The sequence below is a fragment of the Fukomys damarensis genome, unplaced genomic scaffold, assembly GCF_012274545.1.
Source record: "Fukomys damarensis isolate Sample0158 unplaced genomic scaffold, DMR_v1.0_HiC HiC_scaffold_20, whole genome shotgun sequence".
In the NCBI taxonomy this organism is placed as follows: domain Eukaryota; kingdom Metazoa; phylum Chordata; class Mammalia; order Rodentia; family Bathyergidae; genus Fukomys; species Fukomys damarensis.
Genome location: NW_022900932.1, coordinates 20,220,667 through 20,232,811, shown reverse-complemented (window position 1 = coordinate 20,232,811; position 12,145 = coordinate 20,220,667). Strand labels below are relative to the sequence as shown.

Sequence of the window (12,145 nt, the reverse complement as noted above, 5' to 3'; positions counted from 1 at the left end):
TCTCCTCTGCCATGCCACCCTGCCTTGGAGCCAACCAACTATGGGCTGAAATCTCTACAAACTGTGAGCCAAAATAAACCTCTCCTTCCTTAAATTGTGGGTGCCGGGTATCCTGTCCCAGTGACAAAGAAACTACCTAAGACATATGCCCAGCCTAAAATCAGCTGTCTGTGACAGGCTTGCTCAGGTGGCTCATGCACCATCAGCATTTCGTGATTTTTTTTCTCTAAACAGGATCTTAGATCCTCTTCCTACCCCATCGGATAGGAAATGCCAAAAGGCAGGAAATATTTCTATTACTTCCTGTGCCCTCTGCATTTCTCCTGTCCTATCACTTTGCAAACACACACACAAGTGCCCAGGCTGCAGCTCCCTCATGGGTGGCAGAAGGATGATGTGACTGATGTATAGAGAAGGGAGCAGGCACTGCTGTACATCCAGAAGAACCATTTCAACAGACTCCACAATGCCTACCTGCTGACCTCTCGCCTATGTCTGTGCCAGGCACCTACATCTACCTGTTCTGTGTGTGTTCAGAGAAAGTGCCAGTGTCCCTGGCGTGGCTCACTCCTAAGCTGAGAAAGCAGCACAGAATGCTAGATTGAAGGTGAGAAGGAGCTTGTTCAAGGCTACCAAGAGTCAACCATCCATGGGCCTCATGATCAAACACGCTGTTGGCCTCTTCAGACAAGAGAAGCAATCCAGGACCCAGACGTAGTCCTGACCTTTGGTCAGTTAGATTCACAGCTACTTGGAGGCAGAAGCTGAACCAGAGGTATCCAGGCTACGTGGAGAACACAGAGCCATCTGCAAATCCCACCCTGGAAATGGCTCCATGAGTCCAAGTGACGAACAAAGACATTGGTGCTGGTGACATTCCCCACACAGGGTCAGAGCCACACCCTCTTAGCTGAGGTGAGCAGGACCTACCTCGGAGCTGACTGAACGTGGTCATGAACTTGCTGGTGAGGGACTTGAGTTCGTTGTTAGCCAGTGTGATGAGGTGGATCTGGTCCGAGACATTCCGCAGGACCTTGTAGATGCCAATGGGGAAGGAAACCAGCTTGCACTCGGCCAGGTCTGCAGTCAAAGGACAAAGACAGGCCAGTGTTACCTGCCAGAGCTCTCCAGGAACTCCCCACGCACATTCATGGACCCTAGCACCATCTTCTCTCCCAGGCTCCTGCCCTCCTGCCTTCCTCCCCTATTCTAGGCTTCAGACCCTGCCCAACCTCTTCCAGGAGCCCCTTGCCATCATTTCGTCCATCACCTTCCCTATTCCATGGCCTCCCAGCCCAAACACAGATGGTGGAAGCAGCACTCACAGGAGTAACCCTCAGAGCCTGCAGAAAAAACTCCCACTGGAATCATCAAAGGCTCAACGATGAGGAGGACACCTTTAGACTCCTTCATAACTGCCTCCTCTGAAAGCACGCTGGGCACTCAGACTCTGGTTTGTCCTTCTTCCCAATGCTGTCACAGTGAAGACAAGCCTTGCACTTCAGCAGGGAAGCACTGTGCAGACCAGCCCGGAAGTTTCTCAGTGCTCAACACAGTTTCCGCATGACCTGGGGATACCACCGGTATGCACACACTCCAGAGAAATGAAGACATGAGTTCACACGAAAACACACGGCACACAGATTGCCACAGCACATACTCACAACAGCCTGAAAGGGAGAACCACCCAGATGACCATTGGCTGAGGAATGAGCCAATAAAATGTGATAGAGCCACAGAAAGAAATAGTACTCAGCATTAGAAAGAATGGATGTATCAGCACACACTACATCACAGACAGACTGAACACATGATGCCAAGACACACCGGCCAATGTCCAGAAGAGGCAAACCTTAAAGACAGGAAGCAGACTAGGAGTACAGGGGAGGGGGTCTTGGAGGTGATGGCGCAGAGGCAGGTGGCTTTTTGTGAAAGAAATGAAAGTATTAGATTAGATTGTGGTGATAGTTGCACAACACTATATATCAAAGCCACTGAATAGTAACCTTTAATGAAAGAGTCATGTATTACGTGAATTATATCTCCACAAACGGAGACACACACATGTGTAGAGGGAGAGGTGTGTGTGTGTGTGTGTGTGATAAAAAATGCCAGCCCCCAATCAGCCTTACCTGCTTTACAGAGTAGTCACTGAGCAAGAGAGCAGTGATTGCATTTTTGATCTTTAGTTTTCAAGGTTGATTATTTTCCAGTTAGGTCTTATTTTGAGGGAAACATGGAATACAATTTTTAAAGGTCCTATTCCCAGTAGCAGCAATAATGCAAAGTATATGGAAATGATCATAACTGCAGCCCTTCTCCCTCAGTTGTCCCACAGAATTTTTATGCTTGCTCTAAGTCCCAGTTCAAATGTCACCTGTCACCTCCTCCAGGATGTCTTCCCTGACTGTCCTGAGCAGCTGCTGCTCTCACCTCTGTGATTCATAAAAGTGTGAGTGAGACCTCATCACCTGGCTTCTCTTAGCCCCTCTCAGCACTGGGAAGACCCTCGGGTACAGTGCCAGAAGTCCAGCAGGCTTGGGAGCAAGGCAGGGGTATTGGTGACAGCCAGGGAAATGTGCATGGGGCTCCTCTATGGGGCACAGGTCAGCAGACGTGAATGCCTCCTCTTGGGCCTTGGCCATGCCACTTGTCCAGTGCCAGACTGCTCTTCCATCAGAGAGGAGGCCTGGCAGAAGACAGTGCCACATCCCATAGGGGAGGAACAGATGCCCCAAAGTTGGGCTTCAGAAGACAGAGATCAAGGCTCCTCTGGAACTGGACCAGTGCTGTAGCTCAGAGTTTGGGGCAAACTGGGGATTCTACAAAGAGCAGTACTTTCACACAATGAACCCTGGCACTTTGTGCCTAATACAAAGGGCTAGAGAAGTGTTTTTGTTGCGGCTGTTCTGAAGTACACCGGCCCCTTTGGGCAGGAGCAGACAGATCTCACTCATCACACCCGCAGGGAGCATCAAGAAGCAGCAAAGCTGTCTCTTTAAAGCAAAGAGCAAAATAAGGATGCTTTTGACCAGCAGCATCCCTGAATATGGTCCTGAATGTTCTGGCCAATGGAATAGAAAACACAGACACTAGAAACAGGCAAAATGATAATTATGTGCAAATGAAATGACTGCATAAGCTCAAAAGCGCACAGCAAAACAAAGCACACAGTCTAACAAAGGACAGGAAGTAAGGAGCAAGCAAAATGGCTAACTGAAATAAACAGAAAAAAATGCAACAATAGTTCTACATGCCAGCAACCAAACAGCAACAACAGCAACAACAATATACGACATAGCTAATTAGAATGGAAATGTTTCTGACCGCCACAGAAGAAAAGTAGCCAAAAAGTCATTTTTAAATATTTTGCTTCATCTTTGAGACAGGGTATCTCTAAATTGCCTGTGCTGGCCTTGAACTTATGATCTGCCTGCTTCATTCTCTTGAGTAGCTGGTACTACAGGAGGCCACTACCACACTCATATTGGCTTTTTAAATGAAACGAATTTTTTTTTTTGTTTTTGTTTTGTTTTTTGGTACCAGGGATCGAACTTAGGACCTTGCACTTGCGATGCAGGCGCCGGAACCACTGAGCTAAATCCCCAGCTAGATGGTTTTAAAGTTCAATCAGCAGAATATGCAAGCAAGGCCAAGATTAAAAAATAAAGTGAGGGCCGGGGATTTAGTTCAGTAGTACCACTGCCTGCTTCACAAGCACAAAGTCCTGAATTCGATCACCAATACCGAAAAAAAAAAAAAGATAAAAAAATAAAGTGAGATTATAATTGATATAAGGCCATAACAATTAAAAGAGGAAGGGGATTTAGCTCGGTGGTGCTGCTGCCTGACTTGCAAGTACAAGGTCCTGAGTTTGATTCCCAGTACCAAAATAAATAAATAAATACATGAATTAATTAATTAAAAGAGGGTAAAAGGAAAAATAGATCGTAGAAAGAAAACAAGAGTTCGAAAGTTCAATGTCATAATTTAATGTATGCTAAAGGAGGCCTCACAAATAAGTTGGGAAAGGAAAGGATTCATCAACAAATGTCAAAATAACCATTGTTAAGTTTTGAGAAAACAAAAAAGGGAGAAACTCAACCTAAGAATCAAAATAAATTCTAGACAGAATTACACTTAATTTTTTTTTCTTTTTTTTTTGGAGACAAGGTCTCACTTTGTAGTTCTGGCTAGCCTTGAATTCACTATGTAGCCCAAACTGGCCTCAAACTTGTGTCAATCCTCCTGCCTGAGCCTCTGGAGTGCTGGGATTACAAGCATGCATCACCATAGCTGGCTCCACTTTAATTTTTTTTTTTAAAGACACGATCTCACTTTGTAGTTCAGGCTGGCCCTCAAATTCACTGTGATCCTCCTTCCTCAGTCTCCCAAGTGCTGGTATTACAGGTGTGTGCCACCACGCCCTGCCCACTTTGATATTTTTGAAACCAAAGAAATCAGAAATAAATAGAATTGAATATTCATACAATCCCATAAATGAATTCAAGGCTTGAACTGCATAATGAGACTGTCTCTAATACAAAAAGGACAAAAAAACAAACAAAATACAAAACAAAACAATTGGGCCGGGGATTTAGCTCAGTGGTTCTGCTGCCTGCCTCGCAAGCATAAGGACCCGAGTTCGATCCCTGGTACCAAAAACAAACAAACAAAAAAATCAAATATAAAAAAGAAGTTCACAAGGAAAAAAAATATAATGAACATATATATGGGATATAATGGAATGAAAATATATTAACAAGCAAATATATAGCCTCTGCTATGTATTGCTTTCTAGAATATTTGCATACATCCTATTCAACAAGTAATAGAATCATTAAAAAAAAACTTTGCTAACATGATCAGGGAAAATGGTATCCTTGCTTTAATTGTTTTTGGTACCAGGGATCTAATTCAGGTCCTTACGCTTGCAAAGCAGGCAGTGGAACCTCTGAGCTAAATCCCTGGCCCCTTTAATTTATTTTTAATTTTTTGATTTTTTGTTTTTTGAGACAGAGTCTCTCTGTGTAGTTCAAGTTGGCCTTGAACTCAGTATGTAGCCCAGGCTGGCCTTGAACTCAGTGATCCTCCTACCTCAGCCTCCCCAAGGCTGGGATTACAGGTATGTGCCAACATGCTTTCCTTGCTTTAATTTGAAATGCTTTCAGTAACAAAACTGATTATATTTCATGTTTTTTCTTCCTTTCTTTCCTTCTTTCTTTCTTTCCACTGAGCTAAATGCCCGGCCCATAAATTCTTTTTTTTTTTTTTTTTTTCTAGTACTGGGGATCAAACTCGGGTCCTTGTGCTTGCAAGACAGGTGGTGGAACCACTAATCTAAATCCCCAGCCCTGTATTTCATGGTTAATTAACCATTTTTATTTCACCTGTGGAAAATACTATTCATGTCTGTTTTTTTATTTCGATTCTGATATTTTTTTCATCCAAAAGCTGGCAAAGCTCCTTAGTGTTATCAACCCATGTTTGATAACAAATATGATCGTTTGATGTTGATCGTTTTTCTTATTTAGGAATTTACATTATGGTGTTTAGGGATTTCACAACAGCAAAATATAAAAATTGAGCCAAGCATTCTGGTGTGCACCTGTAGTACCAGCTATTTGAGGCTGAGGCAGGAGGATGACTTGAATCTAGGAGTTTGGGGCCAGCCTGGACAACACAGAGAGATCTTACCTTAAACACTTACATGCACAACATAATTCCAACTAGATAAAAAAGTGTACTTGCCTGGGAAAGACAACAGAATAGAAAACAATCAGAAAAAAAGCATTTTGGGAGGAAGACTTGAACAGTTTGTTTGTTACAATTTATGGTCCTGATATTTATTTACTTTATATAAGTAAATTACCACTATATATTCATATACAGACCACTTGTTAAGTACAGGTATTTATATGAAGTGACATTACTTTTAAAATAAAAAAATACCTTTATCATATTAACTTTTACTGGGGAAAAAAAAAAAAAAAAACCTGGCAAATTCAAGCATAGGCTAAGGACAGCCAGCTCATCAGTAAGAGCAGAGAAGAGCAGACCCAAAAGAGAACCACAGAAACATCCCAAGTAAGTCCCTTCACTGTGAGGGGCAGAGGCTAGGAAGTGAACCTTCAGGCCTTGGGCACCATGGAGGAATGACATAATGGGGCCCAATCTCCAAAGTGGGGAGAGAACGTGCACACAGTGAAGGGAAAGGAGATTTAACTACAAGGCTACGTACTTAGGTCACCCACAAGGGTCATAAAATAGCCTGCCCTCCCTGAGTAGATGAGCCCCATAAACCGCCAGTCTGGTTCATCCCCCACAGGCATCCATATGCCACCCCACCCTCACACCATCCTACTCTCCCCATCTCTCATTGGAGGCAAACAAGCCACCCATGGCTTCGTGTGGCCGACTAACTTAGTGAAGGACCCTGCTCTCGAACCCTGTTGGATGCTGAGGGCCTGGAATGTCACCCAACATCTGCTTTTGCATTTGCTCCCACCAAATAGCCTTCAACCACTGAGTATTTGCAATGTGCCAGGCACTGATCTGCAATGTGTCCTTTGATTGCTCTGTTCCCAGGAATTCACTCTATCCTGTGACCCTGAAACTGTCTACTGGGGATACACCCCAAAGCTCCTACTCAGAACATTCTGGCTGCCACCAATGGCAAAGGTCCCCAAGGATTCCCACAAAAGGCCTCGACAGGCGTGATGTGATACCCCTCATCCCAGTGCCTTTAGTGGACACTAGCTCAGCACAGCAACTCAGTCCTGCTTAGAGAGAAGTTCATGATCTCAGGAACAGTTCTCCACATCTGAGACAAGAATATGGAGACCCAGGTACCCAGCCAGCCTGGAACAAATCTTGACCTTGCCCAGTCATCTTTTCATCTGCAGTATATTCATGTCCAGGCCCCAGGGGATGGGGATCATAATAACTGTTTTGTGTATGTGCTAAGAACTATTCCCTCTGTATACAGGAGGAAACCGCGATCATGTGACTTGCTGAAATCTTACAGTTAAGGGAGCCCTTTTCAATTCAGATCTTAATATCCTAAGACTTCAGCACCACTGGGGAAAGAGGCTCACAGCCTTCACCTTCTGTTCTCAGGAAATTCCTCTCCAGCTCTAATTTAGAGGATGAGCAGCCTCCAGACCCATTATTCCTGATCAAAAGAGAAAAGTGCCCATGAGCCAAGCCAGTGGGTTATGGGGGCTGATAGTACTGCTTCCAGAGGACTCTTAACAGGATGTGGCTGGGTGCCGGGTCCCAATAAGGAAGGAAGATCCCACCCAAGGAAGAGGAAATCCAGGCTGCTGATGAGAAAGCTGTCCTCAAGGAGCTGTGTGATGTCATCAAGAAGAGGGTCCCATTCCCTAGGAATCCTAGAAGCAGACAATCGGGAAGAGTTCACCAAGTCAAAAAGGAAGGAGAGCAGGTGAGTACTACATTGTGGGCCAAGATCGAGAAAGGTACCCAGGAAAGAATCCTATACCCGATCAGAAGTGAAACTGGTGATCTCAAAGGTCCCCCTTAACTCAGTGAAACCAACACAGCTAACAACCCTGAGTATTTACAATGTGCAAATTACTTATTACCTCACTTAATTCCCTAACAACCTGTGAGTTACCCTCACAGCAGGAAAACAGGGCCCAGTTGATAGTTCAATTGTCCAAAGTCACCTTAGTAAGATAAGTGAAGAAAGAATCTGAATGGCAAGATCACAGAGCAAAGCTTCAAATATGATGAACAAACAGCAGGGTAGTTACCTCAGGACCCCCCTAATTTTAGCCTTGATATTCCTGAGGAAATTCTCTTTAAATCTAAGCAGACTGGGATGTTTAGGGTCACCCTAGACTCAGGCTGACAGATGGGCAATTTCAACAGACAGGGGAAGTAACCCAGGAAGAGCCATGGCATATGCAAAGGCCCAGGAGTCTTTCTCCCCTCCAGGCTTCTACCTTGGAGCACAGTATTCTATAATTTCCCAGAGTCTCACCCTTGCCCGAGTGCTCAGAGAGGAAGTCTACTGGCATGAGTCTCACTGAGTGCTACTCGGTGGGGCATGTCCACAGACCCCGATGGGGGCACTGGGCTCTCCCTTCACCACTGGACCCATGGGACTCAGCACTCCTTTCTCAACACCCACCTGCCAGTACTCAAGCTCCAGTAAAGTACAGAAAGATCTGAGGAGGGAACCACAGCAAAGAACACTAGGCATAATTATCCTCCTAATTACAATTATTCTAAGAGAGCCAACCTGCATTAAAACCTCTAATTAGAACAGTTTTTTGTGTTAATAAAGGAATCTTTTATTTGAAAAGCACAGGTCCCTTATGAAAGGTTATCTCATTAATTCTAACAAATCCCTGATGAAAAGTAGCCAGTGGGCAGAACCAAGTCAGAAATAACCAATATCTGAGAAGTACACAGAGCATTTAGATGAAAAGTCAGGCACGCTGGGCCAAGCTTGCCCTGTGATTAGAAAAACTGAACTCTGACCCCTGACAATCCCTGTTGAGAAGTGGGCTTGGTGACAGTACAAAGCTGAGAGGGCCACTGAGTCCCTTCCAATGAACCACCGGGCGAAAAGCGGAGAGTTGGGGACAGGCTGTGGGCACACTGTAGGCTTGTGTCCTGGCCAAGAAAAAGACCACCAAGGTCATGGGAGGAAACCTGTGGTGTGTGAGCTGCTCCCATCAGAAATCACTTTGCATGGAAAGCAGTTCTGGAAGTTCTCTTTTGTGAGCATCTTTACAAGATGTGATAAAAAATACGGTGAATGGTGCTGCTGAGTGCCATCCGACGGAAATTTCTATTAGAATTTTCCATTAGTTTCTAATAGAAACATTATGATGTATCCTCATCCACCTTATTTAGCAGATCTGGCACTGGTAATTTCTGGCTCTTCCCCGAAGTCAAAATGTCCACAAAAGGCAAAGGTTTTGAATTGATTCAGGACAGTAAGGAAGCCACAACAATACAACTGAAGACATTTATGAAAGAGTACGTCCAGAACTGTTTCAGAAAGTGGCAAGAACAATGGGATAAGTATGTTTGAATGGGGGGGTTGAAGATGGATTAATGGCAAGGTGTTTTTTACTAAAACAAAATTTTTAAAATGTAAATATTCACTGTATTTGTTGATCACACCTCATTGATAGTTGCCATGGTTATTAGCCTATTTTCTGTTACTATAATGAATTATCTAACGTTGAGTACTTTATAAAGAAAAAAGGGGTTGGTTTAGCTCACAGCTTTGAAGGCTGATAGTTCCAACAGCACAGTGCCTGCTCCCTTATATCCTCGTGGTAGATGGCATCTCAGTGGTAGAGTGCATGTGGGAGCAAGATGAAGTGGCAGACCGGAAGCCAGACCAGCCAGCAGGGGCCATGCTTGTTCTTCTCAAAACAATCCTCTCAGGAATAACCCTAATCCCTTCCTAAGGGCACACCCCCAGTGACCTAATGGCCCCTCACTAGGCTCCACCTCTTAAAGGTCCCAGCACCTCTAACCTCACTATGCTAGCAATCAAGTCTCCAACACGTGAACCTTGATCTGTCGGGGTTGCAGGGGTGGGGGAGGAGACGTGAGCAGGCAGAGGAAACACTGCGTGGCTCCCTGATGGTGGGCACATCATCCTACAGCCATCCAAACTCGCAGCATGTTCAGCACCATGAGCCAGGGGTGGACACCGGGACTCCAGGTGACAATGACATGCTCACACACACTCACCAAACGTGACGCCCAGACAGCTCTGGTTGGTGATGCTGATCACTGTGGCAGAGGCTTGCATGGGGGACGGTATAGGGGAACCCTCTACACTTTTAATTTTGCTATGAACCTGAAACTGCTCTAAAAAAATTAAGACTTTAAGGAAATGTTACCCCCTTAGCCATTGTTAAGCGTACTGTTCAGGAGTGATAAGTATAGCCACACTGTCAGGCAATCGATCTCTGGAACATTTCTATCTTGCAAAACCAAACTGCATACTTACTAAATACTTCTCCATTCCCTCCACCCCACCCCCACTGCTGGAACCCCAGGACATAGAAACTTTTCTCCAGACAAAAGCACCCCAGAACCTTCAACCTCAAGATTTTGGAAGCAGGACCCACCCAGCTCCAACTCTGCTCTCTGAGCTTCCTCCTGAGCAGGCTCAGGCCAGCGTTAATTAACCGCAGCCACCATTCATCAAGGCCAGCGTGTACTCCACACTGGACAGCCACTGTGCTGGGCCTCAGGCCTGTCATCACCTCGACCCCCCCCAAGATCACTGCTTTCGCTCACACTTTATCAAATGAGGAAACTGAGTCCCAGACACATTTGACAGTTTGCTCAAAGTCACAGGACTTATTCAAGATCACCCAGTTTAAAAAATGATAAAAACCTTTACAAAGTCCTTCCTACCTGCAAGTCAGGAGCTCAGAGCTTTCCTGCCCTAACTCCCCGACTCCCCCAGCCCTGTGAGACAGGCTCCACAATGACCATATGTGTTTCACAGAGGAGGAGTCTGAGGCACAAAGCTACTGGCCTTGGTCAGTGAGTGGCACAGCGGAGCTTGAGTCTGTGCCCGTGCCCTGACCACCGTGCTACACTGCCTCCCTAGAATATCTATGTTTCACTTGGCACGGTCTGCTGCTCTGAAAAGATAAAGTGGGTAAATTTCTAATGAGCATAAAGATCACCTGTTGTGTACAATGGATTCCTGAGAACCCTGATATGTAACAGTTACCAGGGAGCTATATAAAGGGAGAGGTAGAGGTAAAAGAACAGGTGAAAACAATATCAGGGTATCAAAAGCTTGGATCTGTCATTTATTGGCTCTGGGACCATGGGCAGGACCATCGGCTTACATCTCAATAAAAGGGAGCAGTGGACACCTGTAATCCCTGCTACAAGAGGTTCATACGTTCAATTTGCAACCCTGTCTCAAAATTTAAAGAAGGAAAATAAAATAAGAGGGGCTGGGGATATCAATCAGTGAGTGGAAGAGCAGTAAAGGGTGGACCGTTGTCTGAAGACCCCTGGACTCCACATGGCGCTGCACAGACCCCTGATGCCTCAGCCTCCCTCCCAGGGATGCTGACTCAGTAGCCCAGCTGGACCTTGGGAAGCAGGGGTTCTTAAAGCTTCCCCACGCTGAATCTGAGATGCAGCCAGGGTGAGCTCTGCACAACACCATCACCTCTAAAATGGAAATTGGTGACAAATCACCTGAGGAATCTTGTTCAGGGGCATGCAGCTCTGGATGCCACCTGTCTGGGTAGGGCCTGAACATCTGCATTTCCACCCAGCAGATCCAAGAAGCATACTAAGCAGCCATACCAGGTCCTCAAAGTAGAGTTAAGGGGTGCACAGAATCAGCACCACCCAAGAACTCATCAGAATGCACATTTCCAGACCCCAGACCAAAGCCCAGCATCTTTCCACCACTGCACCTCCTACCACGACCAGAATCAGACACTCTGGGGCTGGGGTCCAGCATCTGTGTTTTAACCAGCCCCACTGGATTGTTGAGGCAGGCTTGAGATCATCTGCATAGCGGAACTGGCACCCTTCCAGCTGTGGCTGCTCTGATGATGACAATGGGACACTAATGACAGCAATCACATTAGCAAGTGCTGGCCACTCAGTGCTGTCTGCAGAAAGCTTGAGGGTCGTGGAGGCTCCACCTGCTTTCCGTTTCCCCCGCACCACACTACTTCAGGGCAGAGCCATGCTCTCCTCATTCTTGCTTCTTGCTTCATTCATGTTTCTGCCACTCCAAGGGGCACAAGTGAGTCCTGGTGTGGATACACCAGCCATGGCCTGGGACTCAGGAGTGGCTCCTCCACTACCAGCCATGGGGACTCAGGGCAGCACCTCCTCCATGGACCCTGTCCCTACATCTGTAAAGTGGGGGGTCTGGACTACATGATTTTGGGGGGGTCTCAACCAGGTAAGACATTCTGTGACTCACTGATTCTACTAAGGAAAGACACTTTGGGCAGGTCTCCTGCCAGAGGAGCAGCCAAAAGCTGGGGCCAAGTGCAAGTTTGGAGTCACCTTGCACTATAATGGGGAACAAGGATCTGAGGGTTGGGAAGTGGGAGAGGGGGGAGGGGGCAAGGAGGGGCGAGAGGAGAGGGGTGAG

The 12,145-nt window shown here is 46.0% G+C and overlaps 1 protein-coding gene across 3 annotated transcripts in view; it reads right to left on the bottom strand.

Annotated features, from left to right (window-relative positions):
• Positions 1-12,145, bottom strand: part of Lrrc20 (leucine rich repeat containing 20) — a 73,654-nt gene that overhangs the window by 41,730 nt on the left and 19,779 nt on the right. The window contains exons 1-2 of one of the 3 annotated variants that reach the window (XM_019204957.2): positions 9,265-9,398; positions 931-1,080 (exon numbers count right to left, since the gene is read on the bottom strand). In XM_019204957.2, the coding sequence (XP_019060502.1) occupies positions 931-955 (25 nt within the window). In that variant the 5' untranslated portion in view covers positions 956-1,080; positions 9,265-9,398. Of the gene's footprint in view, positions 1-930; positions 1,081-1,325; positions 1,429-9,264; positions 9,399-12,145 lie in introns of those variants that run through there. The other 2 variants (XM_010606080.3, XM_010606089.3) reach the window with 2 other exon arrangements.